We start from the raw sequence: 27,928 nt of genomic DNA on the forward strand, positions 1-27,928 counted from the left end.
TGACGTGAACCGCTCCCCCCACTCCAACCCACCTCATCTGGTCACCGCAATCCATTCAAGTTTGTTCTGTCCTGAACTTTTACACACTGACTCCCTCTTCCCTTTGAAGGTCAAGTGTGGGAAGTGGAAGAGAACAGGACAGAACGAGGGAATCAAATTCTACCAGCAGATTGCACCAGATGTTGTTGTTTAGTCATTTAGTCGTGTCTACCTCTTCCTGACCCCCTGGACCAGAGCACGCCAGGCACTCCTGTCTTCCACCACCTCCCGCAGTTGGGTCAAACTCATGCTGGTAGCTTCCAGAACACTGTCCCACTATCTCATCCTCTGTTGTCCCCTTCTCCTTGCTCCCTCCATCTTTCCCAACATCAGGGTCTTTTCCAGGGAGTCTTCTCTTCTCATGAGGTAGCCAGTATTGGAGCCTCAGCTTCAGGATCTGTCCTTCCAGTGAGCACTCAGGGCTGATTTCCTTCAGAATGGAGAGGTTTGATCTTCTTGCAGTCCATGGGACTCTCAAGAGTCTCCTCCAGCAGCATAATTCAAAAGCATCAATTCTTCAGCGATCAGCCTTCTTTCTGGTCCAGCTCTCACTTCCATACATCCCTACTGGGAAAACCATAGCTTTTACTATACGGACCTTTGTTGGCAAGGTTATGTCTCTGTTTTTTAAGATGCTGTCTAGGTTTGTCATTGCTTTTCTCCCAAGAAGCAGGCGTCTTTTAATTTCGTGACTGCTGTCACCATCTGCACTGATCATGGAGCCCAAGAAAGTAAAATCTCTCACTGCCTCCATTTCTTCCCCTTCTATTTGCCAGGTGATTGCACCGGATAACCTGTCTCTAAAATCAGAACAGCCGTGTGCCACACTGCAAACTGCATCCAGGAGAGGCTGGGAAGTGCGGCTGTGGGATTGCTTTCATGGCTGGGGGATGCTTGCTAAGGACTGGCTGAGTTCAGAGGGGGAGGTCTAGGTTCCTGGAGGTTTCTTTCCCCTCTTCCTCCAGGTGAGTTAGTATCAGTGTTAGAAACCCAGACATAAACAGTGGTACCTCTGTTCTCGAATGCATTCTGTTCCAGAAGACCGTTCGGCTTCCAAAACGTTTGGAAACCGAGGTGCAAAGGGCAAACGTAATTGGGACAATTGAAAAACATGTAGCGGAAGCCACGGAACCATTTATTTCCGGGTTTTTGGCGTTCGGGTTCTGAAACGTTTGACAACGGAGATGTTCGAGAACCGAGGTACCACTGTATAAGATAATCGCCAAATGGGTTACGGTCACCACAATGGAATGTACAGGCGCCCTTTTTTTCAACGGAAGGAAAAACCTCAAAGCGGTTTTAGGACACATCAAAACATCAAATAAAACCATCCAATTGGGGCACTCGCAGGCCAGTGTTTCCCAATTGTAGGTGTTTATACTACATTTTTATGGGACGTGGGTGGCGCTGTGGGTTAAACCACAGAGCCTAGGACTTGCCGATCAGAAGGTCGGCGGTTCGAATCCCCGCGACGGGGTGAGCTCCCGTTGCTCGGTCCCTGCTCCTGCCCACCTAGCAGTTCGAAAGCCCATCAAAGTGCAAGTAGATAAATAGGTACCTCTCCAGCGGGAAGGTAAACGGCATTTCCATGCGCTGCTCTGGTTCGCCAGAAGCGGCTTCGTCCTGCTGGCCACATGACCCGGAAGCTGTACACCGGCTCCCTCAGCCAGTAAAGCGAGATGAGCATCGCAACCCCAGAGTCGGTCATGACTGGACCTAATGGTCAGGGGTCCCTTTACCTTTTCCTTTATACTACATTTTTAAAGATTTGCCTTGAGAGAGTCTTTGAACCTCTTTTGTTGACCACCAGCATTACGCTTTCCATTTTTAAGTTCGGAATAGAGTACAGTCGTAACATTGGATCACGAACGTCTTGGTACTCAAGACGTTTTGGCTCCCGAGTGCCACAAACCCAGAAGTGAGTGTTCCGGTTTGTGAACGTTCTTTGGAACCTGAATGTCTGGCAGGGCTTCCGATTGGCTGCAGGAGGTTCCTGCAGCCAATCAGAAGCCACGCCTTGGTTTCTGAATGTTTTGGAAGTCAAACGGACTTCTGGAACGGATTCCGTTCAACTTCCGAGGTACCACTGTAGTTACTTGGGCAGACTATTGTTAGGCATCCAAGCAACATGACCAGTCCAGTGATGTTGATGTTGAAGAATAATTGCTTCAAGGCTAAGTAACTCAGCGGCAGAGCAAATACTTTGTGTAGAAAAGACAGGGTCTGCCCAAGACATTATTCCACTTGAGGCAAAATGGAAGGTGGTACCGTAACATGGGAGCCAACTTAAATCACGGAATCGTAAGAGCTGAAAGGGGTCTTGAGGGTCATCTAGACCAACCCCCTGCAATGCAGCTGCCCCATAGGGGGATCGAACCTGCAACCTTGGTGTTATCAGCCTCAGGCTCTAACCAGATGATGTAAGAGGCCAAGGTCCCTTCACCCTCCCCCCAATAAAATATTTGAGGGGCTGCCTCCCCAAAATTGATAGACATTGCCATTCAAATGGTGTTTGTGTGTGTCTTGTCATCCATTTTGCGGGGTGCAGCTTACATACCCCCCATATTTTATTCAAGTTGGCACCCTTGGTTCTAGAATGCCTTGGCGTCAGTGCCGGATTAAACCCTGTGGAGGCCCCTAGGCAGTCGAAATCTTAGCGGCCCTACTTGCAATTTATCTCCCAATACGTTTTGGATTTTGCCAACCCACAATTTATCAATATTAGGTTGATACGTTGTCTCCGGGCCCTTCAAAGCAGCCCTCTCTGCCTGTTTGGTAACCCGGCACTGCTGCGCGTGGGTCGCGGCGACCGAAAGAAACACAAAATCCTCTCCGCCACGCGGAAAGATAGTTCTGTCCGTTCCTCGGAAAAACAAACTTGCCCAACGTGACAAGTTAGCAGCCATGCGATAACAACGGCTCTGAAAATCTGCCAGCGCTTCCGGGCCCCACCCTGCGCTCCCGTCTCCCAGGATCCGTCTTTCTGCGAAAGAAAGGAGGAGCGCCGGGACTGGAGGGCGGAGGGGGGGCGCGCAAGGCGAAGCTGCCGAGGCCATGTGCGCGCGGGCGGCGGGGCGGCGTCTATAAAAGGGGGCGCGTCCGGCGCGGCCTCTCCAAACCGTGCGCTCTTGGCGAGGTGGCGACTGTTGCGCGCTGCGCTCTGACCAAGTTCATTGTCTGCTGGGGCGATGCGTTCGTGGGCGCTGCTGGTGCTGAGCGCGGCGGGGCTGGCAGCCGTCGCCGCCGCTCCTCCTCCTCCTCCTCCTGCCGGTTCTTCCAGCAAGGAGCGCGCCTTCAAGGCAGCCTCCTGGGACGAGGTGAACGTCTTGGCGCACGGGCTCCTGCAGCTGGGCCACGGCTTGCGGGAGCACGTCGAGCGCACCCGCGGGCAGCTGCGCGAGATGGGCGGCCGCCTGAGCGCGCACAACGCCTCGCTCGGCAGCCTCGAGCGCTCCGCCGACGAGCAGCGCCAGCAGTTGGGGCGAGCGCAGCGCCTCCTCGACGGGCGCCTGGACGACCTCTCCAGCCGGCTCGGCGCGCTGGCCGGCGACCTGGCGGCGCACGAGGAGGCGGTGCGGGAGCGCCTGGGGCGCCTCGACGGGCAGCTGCTGCGCCAGGTGGGCGCCGAGAACGCCAGCGGCAGCCCCCGAGGGAGCGGACAAGCGGCGGAGCTGGGCGCCCTGCAGGTGAGTCCCGGGGTGCTTCCCCGGAGGGAAAGGGAGCGTAGAGAAGAGGCATTCTGAAGCCGAAAGGGGCTGGAGCAAAAGCACTCTGCACACGCTCAGAAGTGCCCTTTACCTGGGAGCTGTAGAGATAAAAAGCCCTTACCTGTTCACAGTGCTTTTCTTCTGGAAAAGAAGGTGCTGGAACTCATCTATGAAGTTCTTGCAGTAACCGCCACACTTTTAACCATTTTCTTATAAATTAAAAGATTCCTTTGAGTACCCCCAGTGAAAAAACACTGTTCAAAAAGTTACCTGGGGTCGCCTCCCTGGAGGTAGCTGCCCTCTAGGAAATAGAGTTTAAGTGGGGAGGAGAGGTAAACCCGGCTTTTGGTCTTGGCTTTCAAATTTTATGAGCTTTATCTAGCCTCAAATGCTTCCTTGCTACCTTTCGGGTACCATACGGATCTTTCGATTGTTGAGACTTTTTCTAAGCGGTGCGAAGGGCTGTGAAATGTAAACCGTTTGATTAATAAAATGAATGGGTCATGCAGAGAGAGAAGTGGGGTGCCCCATATATTGGCATAAGTGCCTCTTTGCAGAAGAGCTGTGTGGGCACCAGATGCAATAGCCAGGTTATCAAAGGTTGAGATCGGACAGCATTTCCTTAGGGCAGAGGTTTTCAACCTTTCTGGGTCCATGGCTCCCTTGGCCAACTGCTTTCTTTCTGTGGCAACCCTGTGGGGCTCAGGAGCCCAGTTATGTGCCCCCCTTGCCTGCAGAGCTGGCAGCTTCTCACCCTTTTCCGAACACCCTCCTAAGTTGTGGAGTGTTCCTCCAGGCTCCTCTCCTCTCCCTTCTCCTTGGGAGTCCTCTGGTCAGCCGCTGCTGCTACCTCCCCGGTCTCTGAGCTGCCCCCACTGCCCCAAAGAGAGTGCCTCCTCACACTGCCCCACAGGGGCCTGGGAAGCACCCCCTGGCCTGCCCCGGAGGCACAATTCGCCTGCGGAGCTTGTAGCCAGGGCTGCTGCAACAAACAGCTGTGCAAGCCTTGGGGAGGCAAAGACCTGAGAGGGCACCAGAGGAAGGAAAGAGGGACAGAGGCCAGTGTAGCCCATGGCACCCTAGACCATCATTTAAGGCACCCCAGGGTGCTATGACACGCTGGCTGAAAACTATTGCTTTAAGGAACTGGCAAGAGGCTGGAGGGCTGAGAGTCTGTTGCGAAAGGAGGGTGCTATGTATCCTCTGGGTTTTCTCTCCCTTCAGCAAGTTTCCCGTTCATAATGATTTTTGCCTATGCTGGGTTTTCTCTGTTAGCATCATTTGGATTAGTATTGCTTATTAATTAATCAGTGCGTCTAACGCTTTAGTGAGTGCACAATAGGTCTCCCAACAGCATGCAATATAAAGCTTGAGAACAAAAACTTGACAGAGGGAGACAGAGAAAAGTATATGCAATCGTCAGAGAGACCCGGGAACCTTAAGATCTTAATATGTGGCTAAGGGGAGACAAAGGGACGCGGGTGGCATTGTGGGTTAAACCACTGAGCCTAGGACTTGCCGATCAGAAGGTCGGCGGTTCGAATCCCTGCGACGGGGTGAGCTCCTGTTGCTCGGTCCCTGCTCCTGCCCACCTAGCAGTTCGAAAGCACGTCAAAGGTGCAAGTAGATCAATAGGTACCGCTCCAGCGGGAAGGTAAACGGAATTTCCGCGCGCTGCTCTGGTTCGCCAGAAGCGGCTTAGTTATTTTGGCCACATGACCCGGAAGCCACTTAAGCGAGATGAGCGCTGCAACCCCAGAGTCGGTCACAACTGGACCTAATGGTCAGGGGTCCCTTTACCTTTAAGGGGAGACAATGGAGAAAGAGGAGGGAAACTGAGGTACGGGTAAGCCTGGGAGGAATATGCCGTTGTTGCAATCACACATCCTTAGGCTCCACTCCACTAATTTATAAAACATGTAGTAATTTACTTGTTATCCAAGGAATATGAGTCTACATCCGTTGTCAAGTTGCAGCGTTTGAAATTGCAACAAAGAAAATCCGAGTGTGGCTCGCGAGCCAAACGCTGACTGTTTGCAAAGGTGGTTTATTAAATTGAGCAAGTCGGGAGGTTCCAAGGTTTATTTCAATGCTGGTTGCCTTTTTAAACAGAGCGTGCATCTGCCCATGCTTTTGTTCACAATGCCCTATTGATACGAGAGCACTAAATATTGATTGGCCTTGAGAGTGATGGGCTTCTCCTGCCTTTACAAGAATTCCCAGAGAAACCGGGTGCTCCCCGTTGTTCTGCAAACAAAGCCAAAAGTGACATTTCAAGTGTCATTTTAATTTGCTAGGGGGGGAGGGAGGCTTCAGAGCTTTCATTGGTTCCAAGCACTTCTGCGAGACAAGCTCTCCGCCAGCGATTGCGAGTGACCCGCTTTGCAAGGTTGTTGTGAAGCAAAGCAGCTGCCGATTTCGAAACTGCAGTGTGTGTCAAACGCAGAGGTGTGGGACATTCCTGGGCTTCCACTGTCATCCTTGACCGTTGGCCATGTTGACTGAGGCTGATACGAGTTGGATAACTTCTGCAGGGCGCTGCTAGAAGCTCTCATGTGTATATATCTAGATATATCTATCTTAAACCTGGGTTGGGGTCCCCACAACCGTATGTCTAGGCGCCATTCTCCCCCCCCCATAGAGTTTAATACAGTGGTACCTCTGTTTACGTACTTAATTCATTCCGAAGGTCTGTTCTTAACCTGAAACTGTTCTCAACCTGAAGCACCACTTTAGCTAATGGGTTTCTTTACCTTTGCCTAAACCACTTTGAGGGTTTTTTCTTTAAAATATAAAAGTATAGAAATGAAATTAACAACAGCAACAACAACAACAATACAGTGGTACCTCGGGTTACATACGCTTCAGGTTACAGACTCCGCTAACCCAGAAATAGTACCTCGGGTTAAGAACTTTGCTTCAGGATGAGAACAGAAATCGTGCTCTGGCGGCGCGGCGGCAGCGGGAGGCCCCATTAGCTAAAGTGGTGCTTCAGGTTAAGAACAGTTCCAGGTTAAAAACGGACCTCCGGAACGAATTAAGTTCTTAACCCGAGGTACCACTGTACTGTATTTATCTACCTGCTTAATTTACAGAGCTGCCCCATAGATGAAGGACTCTGCCCCTCCCGATCCAGCTCATTTAAAGCCATGAACGGGCAGGGAGGGTGTCATTCTTAACGCTAGATTGTTCATTTTCCTATTCCCTTCTTGGCCTCTGAATGGACAGCGCCTGACGGCCAGGGCAAATCTGCTGAATGTGTACCTTTGTTTCCAAATTTCAGAATCTGATGAGTCGTCAGAACCTGAAGATTGAGGAGCTGTTTCATAAGATTAAGCAACAGCAGTACAGAATGGACAAACAGAACCTGCAGATCAAAAGTCTCCAGAGCAAGGTATGGCCTACAGTTTGAAATTCTGGTTCTTAGACGCACTTTGCACATGCCTAAAAGCACTTTCCTGCAGACTGAATTCATTTTTTGGGAGGGGGAGGGCGGAGAAATTTAAACCGCTCTTTATCTCCACAGATAATTCTGCTGGATCCCACAGCAGAATGTATGTACCGTATTTTTTGCTCTATAAGACTCACTTTTTCCCTCCTAAAAAGTAAGGGGAAATGTGTGTGCGTCTTATGGAGCGAATGCGGGCTGTGCAGCTATCCCAGAAGCCAGAACAGCAAGAGGGATTGCTGCTTTCACTGCGCAGCGATCCCTCTTGCTGTTCTGGCTTCTGAGATTCAGAATATCTTTTTTCTTGTTTTCCTCCTCCCAAAACTAGGTGCGTCTTGTGGTCTGGTGCGTCTTATAGAGCGGAAAATACGGTATATTTTTAAATGAACATTATAACATAAGGCATGATAAATTTAAGAGGAATAAAGTAACGCAACCAGCTAAAAAACATGTTGCAATCTAAAATATCTGGGCAAATAAACAAAAGCTTTTAACCTGGCAGTACAAAAAAATACATTGTCAGGCATACCTGAGAGAGGCACTTTTTTATACTTAAAAGCACTCTTTGCACATTTAAGTGCTGTGATAATGGCAGTATCAAATACAGTGGTACCTCGGGTTAAGTACTTAATTCGTTCCGGAGGTCCGTTCTTAACCTGAAACTGTTTTTAACCTGAAGCACCACTTTAGCTAATGGGGCCTCCTGCTGCCGCCGCACCGCCGGAGCACAATTTCTGGGTTAGCGGAGTCTGTAACCTGAAGCGTATGTAACCTGAAGCATTTGTAACCTGAGGTACCACTGTATGGGAAAGGTTTAGGATAAAAGGATGGTTCTTGATACCAACATAATTCAGACTAATCTGCTAAACTGCTTCTTCCCAGTTAGTCTAGGATAATGCATGTAGTGATTATAGATACTACTACTAATAATTTTATTATTTGTGCCCCAGTCACTCTGGGCGGCTTCCAACAAACAAAAAAGCACAATAAAGCATGAAGCATTAAAAACGTTCCTATACAGGGTTGGCTTCAGATGTCCTCTAAAGGTTGTGTAGTTCCTTATCTCCTTGACATCTGATGGAAGGGTGTTCCACAGGGCAGGGGCCACTACTGAGAAGGCCCTCTGCCTGGTTCCTGCTTCTTGCAGTGAGGGAACTGCCAGAAGGCCCTCGGAGCTGGACCCCGATGCAGGTTATTACATTAATCCTGCTTATGTTCTTATCTGTTTACAATTGATCTGTAAATATTCAATGAACCCATTTCCATTCTTTTATAAAAAGTTTGTTATCTTGAGTTCTTATACTTCTGTTAAGTTTTGCCGTTTCTCTATATTTCATAAGTTTTTGTATCCATTCTTCCTTTGCTGGGACTTCTTTCCACTTTTGGGGCAAGTAACATTCTTGCCACTGTAGTAGCAAACATGAATAAATTTGTACGCAATTTAGGTAGTTCTGTCCCCATAATTTCCCAAAGAAAAGGCTTCTTCACTTTCCGCTTGTGCTCTGGAAGGTAAATTATATTTCCCTCTCATTCTCTCTCCCTTCCGCCCTCTCCCAACCCACAGGTCAACATGCTGATTCCTTTGCACGTCCGAGAGAACGAAACGCAGGGTCCGAAATGGAAGGCGAGCGTTCAGCGAAGTGTGGACCGGTCCGGCAACCACAGCCAGAGTCCCCGGCCAAAGTCCCCGGCGATGACGAGTGAGTCCCACATCTTGCCCCACACATAGCTGATGGCAGGGGGACAGAATCCCTTTACTTAAATATTTCCTTTGCTTAGAAACGGAATCTTTTGGAGACAGCGGGGGCTGCTGCTACCGCAGCTCAGTTCTGCTGCTCCCGAGTAGACCCATTGAAAATGATTGAACGTGGGAAACTGCCTCATGCTGAGTCTCTCTAGCTCAGCGTTGTCTAAACCAGTGTTTCTCAAACTTGGGTCTCCAGCTGTTTTCTGGGACTACAACTCCCATCATCCCTGGCTCACAGGACCAGTGGTCAGGGATGATGGGAAATGTAGTCCGAAAACAGGTGGAGACCTGGGTTTGGGAAACACTGGACGCTGATCAAGGTTTAAAACTGGGGTCTTTCCAAGTCCTATTTTCTCGTCCGGCTAGTAAGGTAAAGGTAAAGGGACCCCTGACCATTAGGCCCAGTTGTGGCCGACTCTGGGGTTGCAGCGCTCATCTCGCTTTATTGGCCGAGGGAGCTGGTGTACAGCTTCCGGGTCATGTGGCCAGCAGGACTAAGCCGCTTCTGGCAAACCAGAGCAGCGCACGGAAACGCCGTTTCCCTTCCTGCCAGAGCGGTACCTATATATCTACTTGCGCTGGTGTGCTTTCGAACTGCTAGGTTGGCAGGAGCAGGGACTGAGCAACGGGAGCTCACCCCGTCGTGGGGATTCGAACCGCCAACCTCTGATCGGCAAGTCCTAGGCCCACAGCGCCACCTGCGTCCCTTCTCGTCTGGCTAGCCAGAGCTAATTCCCCAGTGCTGAGCTGAGGGCTGGGGCCGGGTTCCTAGAGGTGAAATAATCTGCCTTCAAATCCAGCCATGCCAGCAAGATTGAGCTTCCATATCTGGAGGCAGTCTACCTTGGAAATACCAGCTACCACGTGGCGTGGAAACTTTGGGAAGCAGGGCTCTGGGCTAGACCCCAGCAAGGGGCAGTTTTGTTCGTTTTTAAGATGCAAACAGAAATTGGGGCTTGTTGTCGACAGAGGGGTGGGGGTGGGGGGGAGCCAGGGGCAAGTTGGGCCTGGTTGTGATTAGCCCCTAGTTCAAGATGTGCCATAGCCCTGTTGTTGTTGTTTAGTCGTTTAGTCGTGTCCGCCTCTTCGTGACCCCCTGGACCAGAGCACACCAGGCCCTCCTGTCTTCCACTGCCTCCCGCAGTTTGGTCAAACTCATGCTGGTAGCTTCCAGAACACTGTCCAACCATCTCGTCTTCTGTTGTCCCCTTCTCCTTGTGCCCTCCATCTTTCCCAACATCAGGGTCTTTTCCAGGGAGTCTTCTCTTCTCAGGAGGTGGCCAAAGTCTAGGAGCCTCAGCTTCACAATCTGTCCTTCCAGTGAGCATTCAGGGCTGATTTCCTTCCGAATGGAGAGGTTTGATCTTCTTGCAGTCCATGGGACTCTCAAGAGTCTCCTCCAGCACCAGAATTCAAAAGCATCCATTCTTCGGCGATCAGCCTTCTTTATGGTCCAGCTCTCACTTCCATACATCACTACTGGGAAAACCATAGCTTTAAGTATACAGACCTTTGTTGGCAAGGTGATGTCTCTGCTTTTGAAGATGCTGTCTAGGTTTGTCATTGCTTTTCTCCCAAGAAGCAGGCGTCTTACCCCCCTTTAAAGCCATATCAACGAAAGGAAAGAACTCACTCTGAAACTCACCTACAGGTGGTACATAACACCAAGAAAACTAGCGCTAATACACCCAGGAACCTCACCAAAATGCTGGAGAGGGTGCACCTCCACAGGCACATACCTCCACATGTGGTGGGAGTGCCCCCAAATCCAACTATTCTGGACAACAGCCACACGAGAAATATGTAAAATAACTAGCCAAGACATCACCCCAGAATTGGCCCTACTAAACATCTTCCAAGACAACGATGCCCATTTACACCACAAAGAACTCATAACCCACCTACTTTCAGCAGCCAGAAACACCGTAACCAGACACTGGAGAGACCTGTCAGGAGTAAGCATGGACCAATGGTACCAAATAGTATGGGAAACAGCCCTACTAGAAAAATTAACCAATAAACTGAAACTGACACGGGGACCAACAGAAGAAGAGGCCTTTACCCCAGTATGGCTCCCCTTTATCACATACACAGTCCAACAAGACAAGGTCAATAATCCACCAACAGCATACAAATCAATATGGCTAACCTGATCCAAAACACCCACCCCACTCACACACGAAAACAAAGACCACCACAGCCAACCACAAGTGAACAGCCACACCCTAGGCCAACCCCAACCTCTCTCACCACCAAAGAAACACAAATGAACAGCACAAGCAAAAGATGTTCCATAGCCCTGAACCAGACTGTAGCCCATTGTCTTGTCTCAGCAGCTGAGGAATGCAGCCATCTGGAGACACGAATGTGTGGTGTCTTGCAAGTTAAAACGTGGCCCTGCGGATCTGGAGGCAAAGCTCTTTAAAGATCCCAGATCAGGCGCTTTTTTCCAACCAAGACATAGAAAACTGCCTTATACCAAGTCCGAATATTGGTACTAAGCACAAGCAAGAGTGCTTTCATCCCCCGTGGCTGTGTGTGGGCAATTACAGTAGTGCTTTCCCAAGTGGAACAAATCTCTGCAGCGTCTCTTTGCAAATACCGCATTTTTACGTGTATAAGACTAGGTTTCCCCCACTAAAAAATAATGTCAAAAATTAGCAGGCGTCTTATACACGGATACATCTTCCCCCCCATTTTCTTAAATCTGAGTCCTCCAAAATAGGGGGCGTCTTGTACATGGGGGCGTCTTATCGATGGGAAAATGCGGTACATCTTGAGCAGCAATTCTGGTGGCTTTTAGGTTCTGTGGAAATTGGATAACTGTAGCTTAATTAATGCCAGCCTTGTCAAAACGTTGTGCTATACACATTATAGAAACTTGCTCCAAGCCATCTCGGGGTGGTCACGATGTAAAATCACAAGATAAAACCACAAAACGCATAATCCAAATAAAAACAAGAGTAACCCGATATCCTCCCATCCTCATACAGATTTTAAAAGGGCGTTGGGTTTCAATCAGCCTAGTTATAGAGGAACCTTTTTGAATGGTGCCTAATGGTGTACAGTGGTGCCTCGCAAGACGAACGCCTCGCAAAACGAAAAACTCGCAAGACGAAAGAGTTTTCCGTTTTTGAGTCGTTCCGCAAGACGAATTTCCCTATGGGCTTGCTTCGCAAGAAGAAAGCCCATAGGGAAATCTCCGCCGGCCTTCAGAAGAGGTCCTGGACCTCTTCTGAAGGCCAGTGGGGGGCAAAAGTCTTTGCTCCCCCCCCCCACCTGCCTTCCCGGGACAGCGGAGACTTCTCCGCTGTCCCGGGCGATCTGAAAATCTGAAAACAGACTGTCCCCGGACCTGGTCTGAAGGCGGTTTCCATAGGAACGCATTGATTGATTTTCAATGCATTCCTATGGGAAACCGTGCTTCGCAAGACGAAAAGCTCGCAAGAAGAAAAAACTTGCGGAACGAATTAATTTCGTCTTGCGAGGCACCACTGTATAATGAAAGCACCAGGCAGACTTCCCTGAGGAGAGCTTTCCACAAACTGGGAGCCACTGCAGAGAAGGCCCTGTTCTTGTGTTGCCTCCCTCTGGACCTCTCACAGAGGAGGCACACGAAGGAGGGCTTCAGATGATGAACGCAGAGTCTGGGTAGGTTCATTTACCGTTGATGCAACATCTGTACGGATACAGACCTTTTCCATCCCCCCTTTTAAGCAGAGGTTGGATGGTCATGTGTCCTGGATGGTTCAAGCCCCCCCAGGGATAGCTATAGCCAGGATTCCTGGAAGAGATACAGTGGTGCCTCGCAAGACGAAATTAATTCGTTCCGCAAGTTTTTTCTTCTTGCGAGTTTTTCGTCTTGCGAAGCACGGTTTCCCATAGGAATGCATTGAAAATCAATCAATGCGTTCCTATGGAAACCGCCTTCAGACCAGGTCCGGGGACAGTCTGTCCCCCGACCTCTTCTGAAGGCTGGGGGGGGGACAAGGGCTTTTCTTCCCACCGCCAGCCTTCAGAAGGCTGTTCTGAAGGCTGGTGGTGGGAAGAAAATCCCTTCTCCCCACCTCCCACCCCGCAAGCTCCGGGGACAGGAGGGCTTTCCTCCCGACTGCCAGCATTTTAAAAGCCCCCAGGACAGCGGAGACTTCTCCGCTGTCCCGGGGCGATCTGAAAATGCTGGCGGGCGGCAGCTGTCCTGGGAAGGCAGGCGGGGGGAGCAAAGACTTTTGCCCCCCGCCGGTCTTCAGAAGAGGTCCAGGACCTCTTCTGAAGGGCGCCGGAGATTTCCCTATGGGCTTTCTTCTTGCAAAGCAAGCCCATAGGGAAATTCGTTTTGCGAAGCACCTCCAAAACGGAAAACTCTTTCGTCTTGCGAGTTTTTCGTTTTGCGAGGCGTTCGTCTTGCGAGGCACCACTGTAGATAATGTATTACTTATAAAACACACTTGGGGGTACAGTCCCAGAATGAAAACAAACAATTAAAACAACGCACAACAATAAATTAAAAATTTATAAATGCGATGAGCGTGTAGACACTTAAAACTTTAAGATAACTACCGCAGGGAGCTGACCGAGGAACCAAGTTTAGGGATTTTCTTAACGAACTAGTTTGAGTCAGGAGATGGTCTGCGCCTGCAGATCTGTACACAGAATCTGGCGACCATCCGGGTCGTCTTCTGTTCTTTGCCGAACAGGAAAAGGTCGAATTTTTGCTTTTCCGGGAGGTCAGTGAGCCTCACCTCAATGGTCTCACTCCGTGCCTCTTCCTAAAAGGGACATCTAAAGAACAAGTGCTCTGGGCTTCCTATCTCCCCCAATGAAGAGGCGCAAAGTCTCTGAGCATATGGGACTTTCTTAAAGGCTCCTTCCAAAACCGGCGAGGGCAGAGCCGAGCTTCTGGCGAGTGTAAAGGCCCTTCTTGCATTTTTAGATACGGGAAAGAAGAGATATGCTGCCGGTGCGACTATATCTCTCTCGATTTCTCCAATTTTATAGTTGGGGGTTGGAATGGATGACCATCAGGGCCCCTTTCAGCGCTACAATTCTATGATTCCATCCCTGATCTAAGAAGAGGCAGCTCCCCTGCTCTGAAGAAGGAATGCCTCTTAATAGAACTGCCCCACTGTCTCTCGCATGCAGTGGGGAAAACAGAGATGGCACTGAGATATTACTGGGCTCCCAGTTTCCATCGGCCCCAAGCCGTTGGAGTCCCAGCCTTTCTCGACCTGTGGGTCCCCAGATGTTGTTGGACTACAACTCCCATCACCGCTAGCTAGCAAGGCCAGAGCTCAGGGATGATGGGAGTTGTAGTCCAACGCCATCTGGGCACCCACAGGTTGAGAACCACTGCATGGTTGGACAATGGTACTTTTGTAGCCCCGGACATTGGAGGTGCCAGCGGTTCCCTGTTCCGACGTGCCTCTCTCTGCTTCGACACGGCACTCTACGTGGGTCGCGGCCGTGTTGGAGCATTTGCGACACCCGCTATGGGGAATTCGAGCTGGGAGATTCGAGCTGGCCTTGTTCAGCTCCCAACCAGGCCTGTCTCTCTCTCTCGCTCGTTCGCTCGCTATGGCTCTCGGCCAAGTGTGCGAGAGGTGAAATCTTCGCAAGGCATTCCCAGGAGCGACGAGGTTAATTGAGGAAGAAAAGAGAGACGGGGAGAGAGAGAGTCTGGGGCAGGAAGTGGGGGGGGGAGAGAGAATACCGTGGCGCACACTTGGGCTGGCATGCCTCCAAGTAGGGGAAAGGCAACGCTCCCCCTGCGGTGCTGGGATTCCAAAATAATTTGGCTGCACCAGGGCGGTGGAAACCTCAGTGGCTGAGCAAGGCTGGGCTTGCCTCTTTGCTGCTGGAGCAGTTCTGCAGGGAGTTGCCTCCAAGAGTCCAGGGGGCTGTTCTGCCACAGTCCAGTGCCCCCAGAATTTCTGTATTTTTTGCTCTATAAGACTCACCTTTTCCCTCCTAAAAAGTAAGGGGAAATGTGTGTGCGTCTTATGGAGCGAATGCAGGCTGCGCAGCTATCCCAGAAGCCAGAACAGCAAGAGGGATTGCTGCTTTCGCTGTGCAGCGATCCCTCTTGCTGTTCTGGCTTCTGGGATTCAGAATATTTTTTCCCTTGTTTTCCTCCTCCCAAAACTAGGTGCGTCTTGTAGTCTGGTGCGTCTTATAGAGAGAAAAATACGGTGATCTTTCATTTCCATCTTCTTCTGCTAGGAACAGAGGAAGCGGCCTTAGCCAGGGTCTGAGCACTGGTCCATCCAGCGCAGAGGATCAGCCCCATAGTCAATTGTTACCAGAAACGTTAAGGGGTGCCCATTCCACAGAAAGCAAGTCCTTCACCCCTTCAAAATTAAGAAGCATTCCCTGAGAAAAACAGAGGACGCAGAACAATCCCCAGGCCACCTTGGCGCTCCCGAAAGACTCTAAATCCGGGGTCAGCAAACTTTTTCAGCAGGGGGCCGGTCCACCGTCCCTCAGACCTTGTGGGGGGCAGGACTATATTTTGAAGAAGAAAATCAACAGATTACTATGCCCCACAAATAACCCAGAGATGCATTTTAAATGAAAGGACACATTCTACTCACGTAAAAACACGCTGATTCCCGGACCGTCCGTGGGCCGGATTTAGAAGGCGATTTGGCCGGATCCGGCCCCCGGGACTTAGTTTGCCTACCCATGCTCTAAATATTTCCTCTAAAAGGGAATATCGTGGGGGTGGGGACACCTTTCCCAATAGTTCTTTTTACTTACAAATCCAGCGAAATGAGCATCTCTTGCCTATGAATAGGGGAGGTCTGGGACAATGGTTTTGGGAACTAGGTATTTGCAATTTCTAAAGAAAGGCCCAGTCTGCCCAAGGTGGGGCGATTAGCAAACATTATCGGGTATCTTGACAGACAAGCCACAATCTCAAATGTCTTCTAAATGTCAGATAGCTGTTTATTTCCGGATGGGAAGGTGTTTGTTCCATAGGATGGACACCACCACCGAGAAGGCCCTCTGCCTGGTTCCCTGTAACTTCACTTCTTGCAACGAGGGAACCGCCAGAAGGCCCTCGGAGCTGGACCTCAGTGTCCGGGCAGAATGATGGAGATGGAGACTCTCCTTCAGGTCTACTGGGCCATTTAGGGCTTTCAAGGTCGGCACCAACACTTTGAATTGTGCTCGGTAACGTACTGGGAGCCAATGTAGGTCTTTCAAGACCGGTGTTATATGGTCTCGGCAGCCGCTCCCAGTCACCTGTCTAGCTGCCACATTCTGGATTAGTTGTAGTTTCCGGGTCACCTTCGAAGGGAGCCCCACGGAGAGCGCATTGCAGTAGTCCAAGCGGGAGATAACCAGGGCATGCACCACTCTGGCGAGACAGTCCATACTAATAAAAACTAATACTAATAAAAACTCTGTCACTGAGCTACAAGGGCTTCAGCAGAGGGCATATGCCCCAGAGGGGGTCTCTCCACATCCTGGCATGTCTTGCCGGGTGTCTTCCGTCTCAAAGAGGCACTTGTTGAATTTCCCTCCGTGCTCCAGGGCGATTCTCCTTGGGGAGCACAGGAGAAAGGCTGCGATGGCAGCTGTTATACTGTCTGTTGGGGGCATTTGCAAGGAGCGGAAAGACCAGCTTATTACGGCCATGTGTGATGTTGTGTCCTGAGCTGGGGTGGAGGGAGGTGGGGGGAAATGGGTGAAAGTTGAAAGCCTTTCCTTGAGGGCTGCAGTCTTTTTCCGGCAGTTCCCAGGCTGAGATGCCCTTTCCCCTACTTAGCTCTCGCTCCCGCACCCCCTCTGCACATGCTGATCTAATATCTGCGGCTGCGAGAGAGATGGCTTTGTGTCAGAGGCTTTTTCCTGGAATGTGCTGTGGTCAGCCTGCAAAAAAAACCACGCCTGCCCGCTACCCGGAGAGCCTGTGACTCAACGCTAGCCGTGACTCACGGGAATGTGGTGGGGCGCTCGGGAAATTGCTCCTTCGCATCTCGCCTCCGCTGGAAACGTGCAGCATCGCACGAGGCTTAGCCGTGCCGTCACCTTTCCACGCTTGGACTACTGCAGTGCGCTCTACGTGGGGCTCCCTTTGAGGGTGACCCAGAAACTACAATTAATCCAGAATGCGGCAGCTAGACTGGGGACTGGGAGCGGCCGCCGAGACCACATAACACCGGGCCTGAAAGACCCACATTGGCTCCCAGGATGTTTCCGAGCACAATTCAAAGTGTCGGTGCTGAACTTTAAAGCCCTAAACCAGGCACCCCCAAGCTGCGGCCCTCCAGATATTTTGGCCTACAACTCCCATGATCCCTAGCTAACAGGACCAGTGGTCAGGGATGATGGGAATTGTAGTCGAAAACATCTGGAGGACCAAATGTTGGGGATGCTTGCCCTAAACCAAGGCCTGGGGGCCGGATCCGGCCCAATCGCCTTCTAAATCCAGCCCGTGGACGGTCTGGGAATCAGCGTGTTTTTATATGAGTAGAATGTGTGCTTTTATTTTAAATGCATCTCTGGGTTATTTGTGCGGCATAGGAATTCTTTCATTTCCCCCCCACCCAAATATAGTCCGGCCCCCACAAGATCTGAGGGACAGTGGACCGGCCCCCTGCTGAAAACGTTTGCTGACCCCTGACCTAACTCATGTCCGCAAGTTTGCACGAAGGAGACAAAGTGGAAATACACTGTTCTATGGGGTGGGAGGGAAAAGTGGGTGTTCTGCAGCTTTCTGGACGTGCTTTTGCCATTATCTGTTCCTCTGCATTCCCCCCCCCCCCCTTTCATATAAAAAACAACAACTGTAAAAGCCAGATGGCAAAGCTGCGGGCGTCTGGTTCGTTTCTTGAGAACTAGCGACGTGATTTTGTTCAGGGTGGGCTCTGCAAAGGCTCTGCGGCTGAACGGGGAGTCTTTTTCAAAGGCTTGTCCCTTCTCTCCTTCCTGCACCCCGTGATTCTACCCCACGGCCATTCTCTGCAGGACAGAGAAGCCGTTTCCAATATCCTACGTGGTATGGCTAGCGTCTACGCCTGGCTGCCTGATGCAAGCATCTTTCCGGGCTGTGCATTAATGTGCGCCTCCCTCCCCCCTGAGAAACTGGGGGAAAGTTCATGTTTACTCGCAGAACTCCCTCTCTCCTGATTTCCAACCTGGGATTCCGCCCTCTTCCTGATCTCCTGCTGCTGGCAGCTGTTTTGAGAATCCCAGCTAAATTTATCCAAGGCAGGAGAGGGTCCCGGGGGGCCCTGCTGAGCCCAGAAGATGCAGCGGCTTTTGCTGGGACAGAGGCTTCCTTTGTCTTTGGGAGAGTGGGGAGGGACGTCCTCCCCCCCTACAGCTGTTTTTAGCCAGAGCAAAGTCCCCTCTCGCCCTGCCACATCTCTGCCCTTCGCCTCCTCGCGTGCCGGGTGCCTCTCCCAACTGGACTTTTGACACGGGGCTGTCGAAACCCTGACTCGCTGGCAGATGGTACCCATTCCTGGGCAGAGTCCAGCCACCTGCCAGGGGCTCAGCGCTTGGCGCAGCTCAGGGGTGGTGCAGAAAGAAGGAACCTTAGAATTCTAGAGTTGGAAGGGACCCCGAAGAATGGACTTGACGGGGACATGGGTGGCGCTGTGGGTTAAACCACAGAGCCTAGGACTTGCCAATTGGAAGGTCGGCGGTTCGAATCCCTGCGACAGGGTGAGCTCCCGTTGCTCGGTCCCTGCTCTTGCCAACCTAGCAGTTCGAAAGCACGTCAAAGTGCAAGTAGATAAATAGGTACCGCTCCGGCGGGAAGGTAAACGGCATTTCCGTGTGCTGCTCTGGTTTGCCAGAAGCGGCTTAGTCCTGCTGGCCACATGACCCGGAAGCTGTATGCCGGCTCCCTCGGCCAGTAAAGCGAGATGAGCGCCGCAACCCCAGAGTCGGTCACGACTGGAACTAATGGTCAGGGCTCCTTTTAAATAATCACGGCAGTAAGACCCGAGCCTTGTGACATGACATTGTGGCCGCCCCTGACCATGTGCAGAGTGTTTCTCTCCCCTTTTGCGCAGCACTTCTGGGATCAGGATTAACAGAATTCCAAGCTGCATGGGGAGTAGTTTCCGGCAGGCTTCAGCCGTGGCTTCTCTTAGGAGGGATAAGCTTTGGCAACACAGTTCCCCCTCCACGCTTTTGCTGCCTGCCAGCTGCTGTCTGCAACTTCGGCTCTGCAGTTGTTAATGTCAGGCTGACATTTGGCCGAGGGTGGCTTGGGCAAAGTCCGAGTGGCGTTCCGTGTTCACGTGGTGGTGGCCGCATCCCGCAGGGTCCTGTTGTGGTTGCTGCCTGCTCTCGATTCTTCTTTCCTCCCCCTTTTTAAACATTGGATTTATCTGCAAGTTAATAGTCTACCAGTGGAAGTTTTTGCCTGCAGGCATGGCGAACATCTGTGACCCTCAACATGGCCAGCGGTTAGGGCTTTATTTACTGAGGAGCGCTTCTAAACCGCTTCGCATTTTGCAATCTATAAAACACAGTAACACAGGAATGCAAGAGACGGCAAAACCACATTATTGTTGTTGTTTAGTCGTTTAGTCGTGTCCGACTCTTCGTGACCCCCTGGACCAGAGCACGCCAGGCCCTCCTGTCTTCCACTGCCTCCCGCAGTTTGGTCAAACTCATGCTGGTAGCTTTGAGAACACTGTCCCACCATCTTGTTCTCTGTCGTCCCCTTCTCCTTGTGCCCTCCATCTTCCCCAACATCAGGGTCTTTTCCAGGGAGTCTTCTCTTCTCATGAGGTGGCCAAAGTACTGGAGCCTCAGCTTCAGGATCTGTCCTTTCAGTGAGCACTCAGGGCTGATTTCCTTCCGAATGGAGAGGTTTGATCTTCTTGCAGTCCATGGGACTCTCAAGAGTCTCCTCCAGCACCAGAATTCAAAAGCATCCATTCTCTGGCAATCAGCCTTCTTTATGGTCCAGCTCTCACTTCCATACATCACTACTGGGGAAACCATAGCTTTTACTATACAGACCTTTGTCGGCAAGGTGACGTCTCTGCTTTTTAAGATGCTGTCTAGGTTTGCCATCGCCTTTCTCCCAAGAAGCAGGCGTCTTTTAATTTCGTGGCTTCTCTCACCATCTGCAGTGATCATGGAGCCCAAGAAAGTAAAATCTCTCACTGCCTCCATTTCTTCCCCTTCTGTTTGCCAGGAGGTGATGGGACCAGTGGCCATGATCTTCGGGGGTTTTCCGAAAACCACATTATAGTTTTAAAACAGAAATTTGGAAGAAGAAAAAAGAGGGTGCTGTTGGGTTCAATAGGGCTTACTTCTGAGTAGGAGTCCACTGTAAAAATGTTGTGCAAGCTAATGATCTTAAATCATTTTTTTCAGTCCTGTCGTTTGTTGTTGGCTTGTTGTTTTGTTGGCTTTTAAGTCTGTATTTAGTTAACAGAAGCTGCAAGACCACCAAGTAGTGTCTTGTGCAATGTTCCATAAATAAGGTAAAAGGTAAAGGTAAAGGTACCCCTGCCCGTACAGGCCAGTCTTGCCAGACTCTAGGGTTGTGCGCCCATCTCACTCAAGAGGCCGGGAGCCAGCGCTGTTCGCAGACACTTCCGGGTCACGTGGCCAGCGTGACAAAGCTGCATCTGGCGAGCCAGTGCAGCACACGGAAACGCCGTTTACCTTCCCGCTAGTAAGCGGTCCCTATTTATCTACTTGCACCCGGGGGTGTTTTCGAACTGCTAGGTTGGCAGGCGCTGGGACCGAGCAGCGGGAGTGCACCCCGCCACGGGGATTCGAACCGCCGACCTGATGATCGGCAAGTCCTAGGCGCTGAGGTTTTACCCACAGCGCCACCCGCGTCCCGTTCCATAAATACATCTGTGCAAATCATCCTGAAAATTATGATTGACTTTAATTAAATAAAAGTATTGCGCATGGTGGGCTGTCTGCAGCTACGTCAACTGCGGAGCAGAGCCACTGAAGTTGCTGGGAGTAGTAATTAATTAATTCAATTGTAAAACACACACACACACATCTGACTCTGGGCAACCCAAGCGAGTCGTGCCTGTTAATTTCAGCGTTGACTAATATTGGATAAACCCCGTAGATTATTTTCAGTAAACACACGAATTTCCTTAAAATAACATGGTCAAAGCAGGAGGAAGAAAATAGCTGTGCAGTTAATTAATTAATTAATTAAATAATAATAATAATATTTTATTATTTATACCTCGCCTATCTGGCTGGGTTTCCCCAGCCGCTCTGGGCGGCTTCCAGCAAAATATTAAAATACTATAATTCATCAAATAGGAAAAAGCTTCCCTAAACAGGGCTGCCTTCAGATGTCATCTAAAAGTCACCTAGGTGTTTATTTCCTTGACATCTGATGGGAGGGCGTTCCACAGGACAGGCGCCACCACTGAGAAGGCCCTCTGCCTGGTTCCCTGTAACCTCACTTCTCGCAGGGAGGGAACTGCCAGAAGGCCCTCAGTGCTGGACCTCAGTGTCCGGGCTGGACGATGGGGGTGGAGACGCTCCTTCAAGTATATTGGGTAAAGGCCGTTTAGGGCTTTAAAGGTCAACACCAACACTTTGAATTGTGCTCGGAAACGTACTGGGAGCCAGTGTAGGTCTTTCAGGACCGGTGTTATGTGGTCTCGGCGTTAATAATCATTATTCATGGCAAATCTTTAATAAGGCCGATCAAATCAATGCTTGTTCTAGGATGCTAAAGTGGCTTTTGCTTCTTCGTTTTGCAGAATTCCCAGCAAGCTGTCACCAGCTGTTTCTGGAAGGGGAACAAACCAGTGGTGTTTTCCAGATCCAGCCCTCTGGCTCCCAGGTCTTTGAAGTCTTCTGTGACATGACTCCAGGTAAATATGCGAGGTTTATAGAAGCGGGAGAAAATTTTGATACAGTTTGCATTTAAGGTTTTCTTAACCTGGTTCTGGGACGCGGGGGGCGCTGTGGGTTAAACCACAGAGACTAGGACTTGCCGATCAGAAGGTTGGTGGTTCGAATCCCCGCAACGGGGTGAGCTCCCGTTGCTCGGTCCCTGCTCCTGCCCACCTAGCAGTTCGAAAGCACGACAAAGTGCAAGTAGATAAATAGGTACCGCTCCGGCGGGAAGGTAAACGACGTTTCTGTGCGCTGCTCTGGTTCGCCAGAAGCGGCTTAGTCATGCTGGCCACATGACCCAGAAGCTGTACGCCGGCTCCCTCGGCCAATAAAGCGGGATGAGCAGGGACCCCTTTACCTTTTTAACCTGGTTCTCACTTGACAAAACAGCCTGCGAACCGTAACACAGCCCTCTGAAAACCTGCCCTGTTCTGAGTTTTCTAATGCAATTCTCCAGCCAAGTATTGTGTCCAAAAAGTTAACGTGCTTCAGTAGACGTGTGCATGGGAATGCATACGTGACTGAAAATAACATGCGCGCGCGCGCACGCACACACGCACACACACTGTGTTGCGTTAGGAAAATTGCCCTGCAAAAAAATATGCATTTATCAGGCAAAGTTGCATACATGGGTGGGCAAACTAAGGCCTTCTCAATCCAGCCCGCGGACGGTCCAGAAATCAGCATGTTTTTACATGAGTAGAATGTGTCCTTTGATTTGAAATGCATCTCTGGGTTATTTGTGGGGCATAGGAATTCATTCATCCCCCCCAAGAAAAGAATATAGTCCGGCCCCTCACAGGAGGTCTTTCAAGACCGGTGTTATGTGGTCTCAGCGGCCAGTCCCAGTCACCAGTCTAGCTGCCGCATTCTGGATTAGTTGTAGTTTCTGGGTCACCTTCAAAGGTAGCCTCACGTAGAGCGTGTTGCAGTAGTCCAAGCGGGAGATAACTAGAGCTTGCACCACTCTGGCGAGACAGATTTCAGACTGGGAAAATGAGAAACTGAAGTTGACAAATCGAAATCCTGGGCTAAGTCATTTGGTGGAATGTGAGACTCTTCATCTCATGGTTGTGGGTTCGAGTCCACGTTGGACAAAAGATTCCTGCATTGCAGAGAGTTCGACTTCCAACTCTATAATTTTATGATTCTGTGGCCCATTCCTGCCGGTTTGCTGGTTGGATGTCTTTGGGTTCAGGTATCACCTGATAATGGAGATCATGGATTGATCTGGAAGGCTAAGGGTAGAGGTTTGGTTGGGTTGCGAGGGCCGTGACTCAGAGAGCCAGTGTGGTGTAGTGGTTAAGAGCAGTGGACTCGTAATCTGGAGAACCGGGTTCGCTTCCCCGCTCCTCCACCTGCAGCTGCTGGGTGACCTTGGGCCAGTCACACTTCTCTGAAGTCTCTCAGCCCCACTCACCTCACAGAGTGTTTGTTGTGGGGGAGGAAGGGAAAGGAGAATGTTAGCCGCTTTGAGACTCCTTCGGGTAGTAATAAAGCGGGATATCAAATCCAAACTCTTCTTCTTCCCTGCGTTTCTCAAACTGGGAGTTGAAATGTTTTTGCAGCTACAGGGCCTGTCTTTTCCCCCAGTCCTAGTTCACTCTGTGTGTGTGTGTGTTCAAGGTACTAAAACATGTTGCACACAAAAATCATATGGAAAACATTACAGATCAAAGCAACACACCGGTGGGTGTGTTTTGGTGGGGTGAGGGTGGCAGGGGGCACAAGCCAGATGTCTGCAGGCTGATTGAAATTTACCCTCCTTTGTATTTTGCAGATGGTGGAGGCTGGACGGTGATTCAGAGGCGACTGGATGGTTCTGTTGATTTTGACCAGCTGTGGGAACCCTATAGAAATGGATTTGGGAATATGAGCGGTAGGTTTCTGCTGCTTGCTCCCCCCCCCCTTTATTATTTTTTAATTTTTAAAAATTGCTACCTGCTCATGCATAGGATATAGGGACACGGGTGGCGCTGTGGGTTAAACCACAGAGCCTAGGACTTGCTGATCAGAAGGTCGGCGGTTTGAATCCCCGCGACGGGGTGAGCTCCCGTTGCTCGGTCCCTGCTCCTGCCAACCTAGCAGTTCTAAAGCACGTCAAAGTGCAAGTAGATAAATAGGTACCACTCCGGCGGGAAGGTAAACGGCGTTTCCGTGCGCTGACCTGGTTCGCCAGAAGCGGCTTAGTCCTGCTAGCCACATGACCCGGAAGCCGTACGCCGGCTCCCTCGGCCAGTAAAGCGAGATGAGCGCCGCATCCCCAGAGTCGGTCACGACTGGACCTAATGGTCTGGGGTCCCTTTACCTTTTACATGCGTAGGATCAGGGCTCTGAAAAAAACACTTGCACTGCAGAGCACCGCAAAAGGAAAGATTTAGTTTTTTAATGCATTTCTGTTTCTCAAATGTAATTATAAGTTTCGCGGTGAAGGCCAACTGATCAGTTAGAATCAGTGGTTTGCAACCGCTGTGCCGTGGCACCCTGGGGTGCCTTGAAGGATGGTCAGGGTGCCACGGGCAACACTTTTGGTTTCTATTTTCAAATCGTAGAGCCTTTCGTACATGTCAGTCACAGTCAACCCAGCCAGATGCGTTAGGGTATAAATAATAAAATTATTATTATTATTATTATTAATATTATTATTATTATTATTATTAATTATTATTTATTAGTGTGAGACATGTTCCTCATGAGGAGGAAAGAAAATAGAGACGGAGAAGGGGTGGGTGAGAGAAACAGTAAAACTTTCATTCTTTACAGAGTATATGAGCGATGCCTTTTTGTCAGCTTTGAGGGGATAGGTCTCTCGTTAACTTTGACAACTGTGATCGCTTTTACACGTTATCACTGAGCGCCATAAGTGTCACGCAACAGCCCTGTGAGGTAGGCTAGGCTGAAAAATTGGGGCCAGGGAGTCTCATCCCTCAGTGGCACTGGGTCGCCCTTGTCTCAGATCCCGCCCTCTAATGGCTAATTTGCTTTTCTCCGAACCCATAATCTGAAGTGACATTGTAAGCTCCTAGAGGTTGAGACCTGTCTCCTGTCTAGAGTCGCACCTTGGATCCCAAACACCCCGAAACTTGGACGTTTTGGCTCCCAAATGCTGCAAACCTGGAAGTGATTGTTCCGGTTTGCGAACGTTCTTTGGAACCCGAACATCTGGCGCGGCTTCCGATTGGCTGCAGGAGCTTCCTGCAGCCAATTGGAATCCATGCCTTGGTTTCCAAATGTTTTGGAAGTCGGACGGACTTCCGGAATGGATTCCGTTTGACTTTCGAGGTACGGCTGTATATCTTCTGCACATCAGGATTTCAGTGTTTGATTTAGGGAAGGGTTTGTACCAACCTGACCAATGAGGAATTTGTCAGCAAATGGCAGAAAACCATGGCTAAAAAAGCCATCTCTATTGGTCTGTCACCCCCCCCCCAACTTTATTACCTGGGTTATGAAGGCGCCCTAAAGACGTTAAAGCAAAGATTATGGGGTAATACACACAGTGACTTGCGATCTTGATCAGCAGTCTGTAGTCCACTGGCAGTAGGAGTACAATATGGGCATGTCTTTAAGTTAACACCTTACATTAAAAACCTGACAGTACCAAATTATCGAAGGTTATTCACCAAAGCCAGACGAAACGTCTTTCCTTCTGCAGTGTTGAGAGGAGTCCCCTACCAGGACAGACTTTGCTCGTGTGCTCAAGACAGCGATTCTATAAAACATATTTTGCTGCACTGTGCGAAATATGAGCAAGCCAGGGCTGAACTGATACTACCCTTGCTGGTACCTTTCCCGGGAAAATCAGAGGCTCGCTATGTCAGGTTCCTGTTGGAAGACCAGACAAACGCTAGAACATTAGCAGTGGCGAAGTTTTTATTGGTGGTTGCAAGAACCAATGGTCCCTATATTCTGAACAAAATGCTTGTTTAACCGGGAGGTAGGCTGTCTGAATTGTGCATTGCTTTGTAACAATTTGTTGGGTCTCTGGACCGGAATAAAGATTGATTGATTGATTGATTGATATCTTCTGCTTGTGGGCCCTGACAGATCTTTTTTCTTTTCTTTTCGTTTGTTTGTTTCTTTGGCCGTTCTCTTTCAGGCGACTTTTGGCTGGGCTTGGAAAAGGTCCACCAGATCACGAAGGACGGGCGGTTCCACCTCTCGATCGAACTTCAGGACTGGGAGGGCAGCTCGGAGAGGATCCAGTTCCTTTTCAGCCTGGGGGGAGAGGACACTGCTTACACACTCAGTCTCCTGGGCCCTATTCTGGGGCAGCTGGAGAACGCCATGGGCGACTTCCCACAGCTGCCCTTTTCCACGCGGGATCGGGACCATGACCTCAAGGGGGATGCCAACTGCGCCAAACACCTCTCAGGTCAGTCCTGATTTTTATTTTTTCCTTTTCTATAATTTTTATTCAATCTTCTGTTTAGCATTTTAAAATATCCATTTAAACCACCTTCAAACAGGCATAGGCAAACTCGGCCCTCCAGATGTTTTGGGACTACAACTCCCATTATCCTTTGCTAACAGGACCAGTGGTCAGGGATGATGGGAGTTGTAGTCCCAAAACATCTGGAGGGCCGAGTTTGCCTATGCCTGCCTTAAAATATCAATGACTTTCCAATATCTTTCCATAACCCTTTTTGACACCTGGGATTTTCCGTCTGCACTATCCCCAACTAAAGGGACTCTTGATTGTATCCTTTATTTTATTTAAAGGTTTTATCTGTCTGTGGTCCATTTTGCATACCATACATCCCTGCATATTTAAAATGAACTAAACCATTCAGTTTGAATCCCCGCGATGGGGTGAGCTCCCGTTGCTTGGTCCCTGCTCCTGCCAACCTAGCAGTTCGAAAGCACGCCAAAGTGCAAGTAGATAAACAGGTACCGCTCCGGCGGGAAGGTAAACGGCGTTTCCACGCGCTGCTCTGGTACACCAGAAGCGGCTTAGTCCTGCTGGCCACATGACCCGGAAGCTGTACGCCGGCTCCCTCGGCCAATAAAGCGAGATGAGCGCTGCAACCCCAGAGTCGCCCGCGACTGGACCTAATTCGAATTGCCGACCTTGTGATTGGCAAGTCCTAGGCTCTGTGGTTTAACCCACAGCGCCACCCGCGTTCCTTGCAGCATACATAAATAGTCCTTTTTGACACCAGGGAATTTCCCTCTTGAATTGTCCCCAACAAAAAGGACTCTTGATTGCTTCATTTATGTTATTTAATTTAAATGTTTTCCAAAAAAATGTATAGATACAGATTTAAATATACATGCAAATTTTGATTACCGTCATTCTATGCTTCTAATCAGATTCATGCCATCGCACTCCGAACACCAAATCCTTTTAGCCGCACAAACCTAAGCATAGTCGAAACAAAATAAAAAAAATCCTTCCAGTTGCACCTTAGAGACCAACTAAGTTTGTTATCGGTATGAGCTTTTGTGTGCATGCACACTTCTTCAGATATACCTAAGCATGTTTGCCATGGAAGCAAGCAAACTCCGCTGTGTTCATTGGGACGTACTCCCTTGCCGCAGTGCTGCTCAGGTTTGGAGCTCAAGAACTGCCATTTTTGAAGCATTTTCCAAGTAATGAAGTCCATTGTTCTGTGGAAAGGCCCTTGGCTGATGTTTGCCCTTGCTGTTTCTTTTTCCTCCAAAGGAGGCTGGTGGTTCAGCAGTTGTGGCCACGTGAACCTGAACGGAAAATACTTCCGCTCCATCCCACGACAGAGGCACGAGAGGAAGCAAGGCATCTTTTGGAAGACCTGGAGAGGGCGCTATTACCCTCTGAAGTCCACCACTATGAAGATCCGGCCTGCGGAGATGGGCCTGGCATCCTAAATGCCCAGGAGGTCGCAGGAGAGAGTCTGGGTGGCGCCGAGATAACAGCTGCAGCCCGTTGCTCCTGTCCGGGACGATTTGTGGGGTGTCTCTATCAGCTTCCAGTTGAAAGCCTTCCTTTTGCAAGACTTAGTGTTGGGGTGGGAGGGGGGGCAAAGCAACGACTGTCGTCTTCGCGTTGGGAAGAGCGGCACAGGGGACCGCTTGGGTGGGTGGGAAAGGAAGGGGCATCAGGGTTCATTTCACGGGCAAGTTGGGCGTTGGCAAGAAAGGGCAGCT

General features: G+C 50.2%; 1 protein-coding gene across 1 annotated transcript; it reads left to right on the top strand.

Annotated features, from left to right (window-relative positions):
* Window positions 1–3,099: 3,099 nt before the first annotated feature.
* On the top strand, window positions 3,100–27,680 carry ANGPTL4 (angiopoietin like 4). Its single transcript, XM_053372623.1, has 7 exons — window positions 3,100–3,725; window positions 7,030–7,140; window positions 8,759–8,894; window positions 21,664–21,777; window positions 23,583–23,681; window positions 25,902–26,177; window positions 27,468–27,680. Exons 1-7 carry the CDS (start codon window positions 3,228–3,230, stop codon window positions 27,647–27,649), a joined length of 1,416 nt encoding a protein of 471 aa, XP_053228598.1. The 5' UTR covers window positions 3,100–3,227; the 3' UTR covers window positions 27,650–27,680.
* The last annotated feature ends 248 nt before the right edge of the window (window positions 27,681–27,928 follow it).

Source organism: Podarcis raffonei, chromosome 18 (genome assembly GCF_027172205.1).
Source record: "Podarcis raffonei isolate rPodRaf1 chromosome 18, rPodRaf1.pri, whole genome shotgun sequence".
Taxonomy (NCBI): Eukaryota; Metazoa; Chordata; class Lepidosauria; order Squamata; family Lacertidae; genus Podarcis; species Podarcis raffonei.

Bases quoted from the DNA above. Each gene is read 5' to 3' on its own strand.
- ANGPTL4 (XM_053372623.1), top strand. From the start codon at position 3,228: ATGCGTTCGTGGGCGCTGCTGGTGCTGAGCGCGGCGGGGCTGGCAGCC. The intron at 3,726-7,029 runs GTGAGTCCCGGG...TCCAAATTTCAG, and splicing joins CGGAGCTGGGCGCCCTGCAG to AATCTGATGAGTCGTCAGAA. The intron at 7,141-8,758 runs GTATGGCCTACA...CCCAACCCACAG, and splicing joins TCAAAAGTCTCCAGAGCAAG to GTCAACATGCTGATTCCTTT.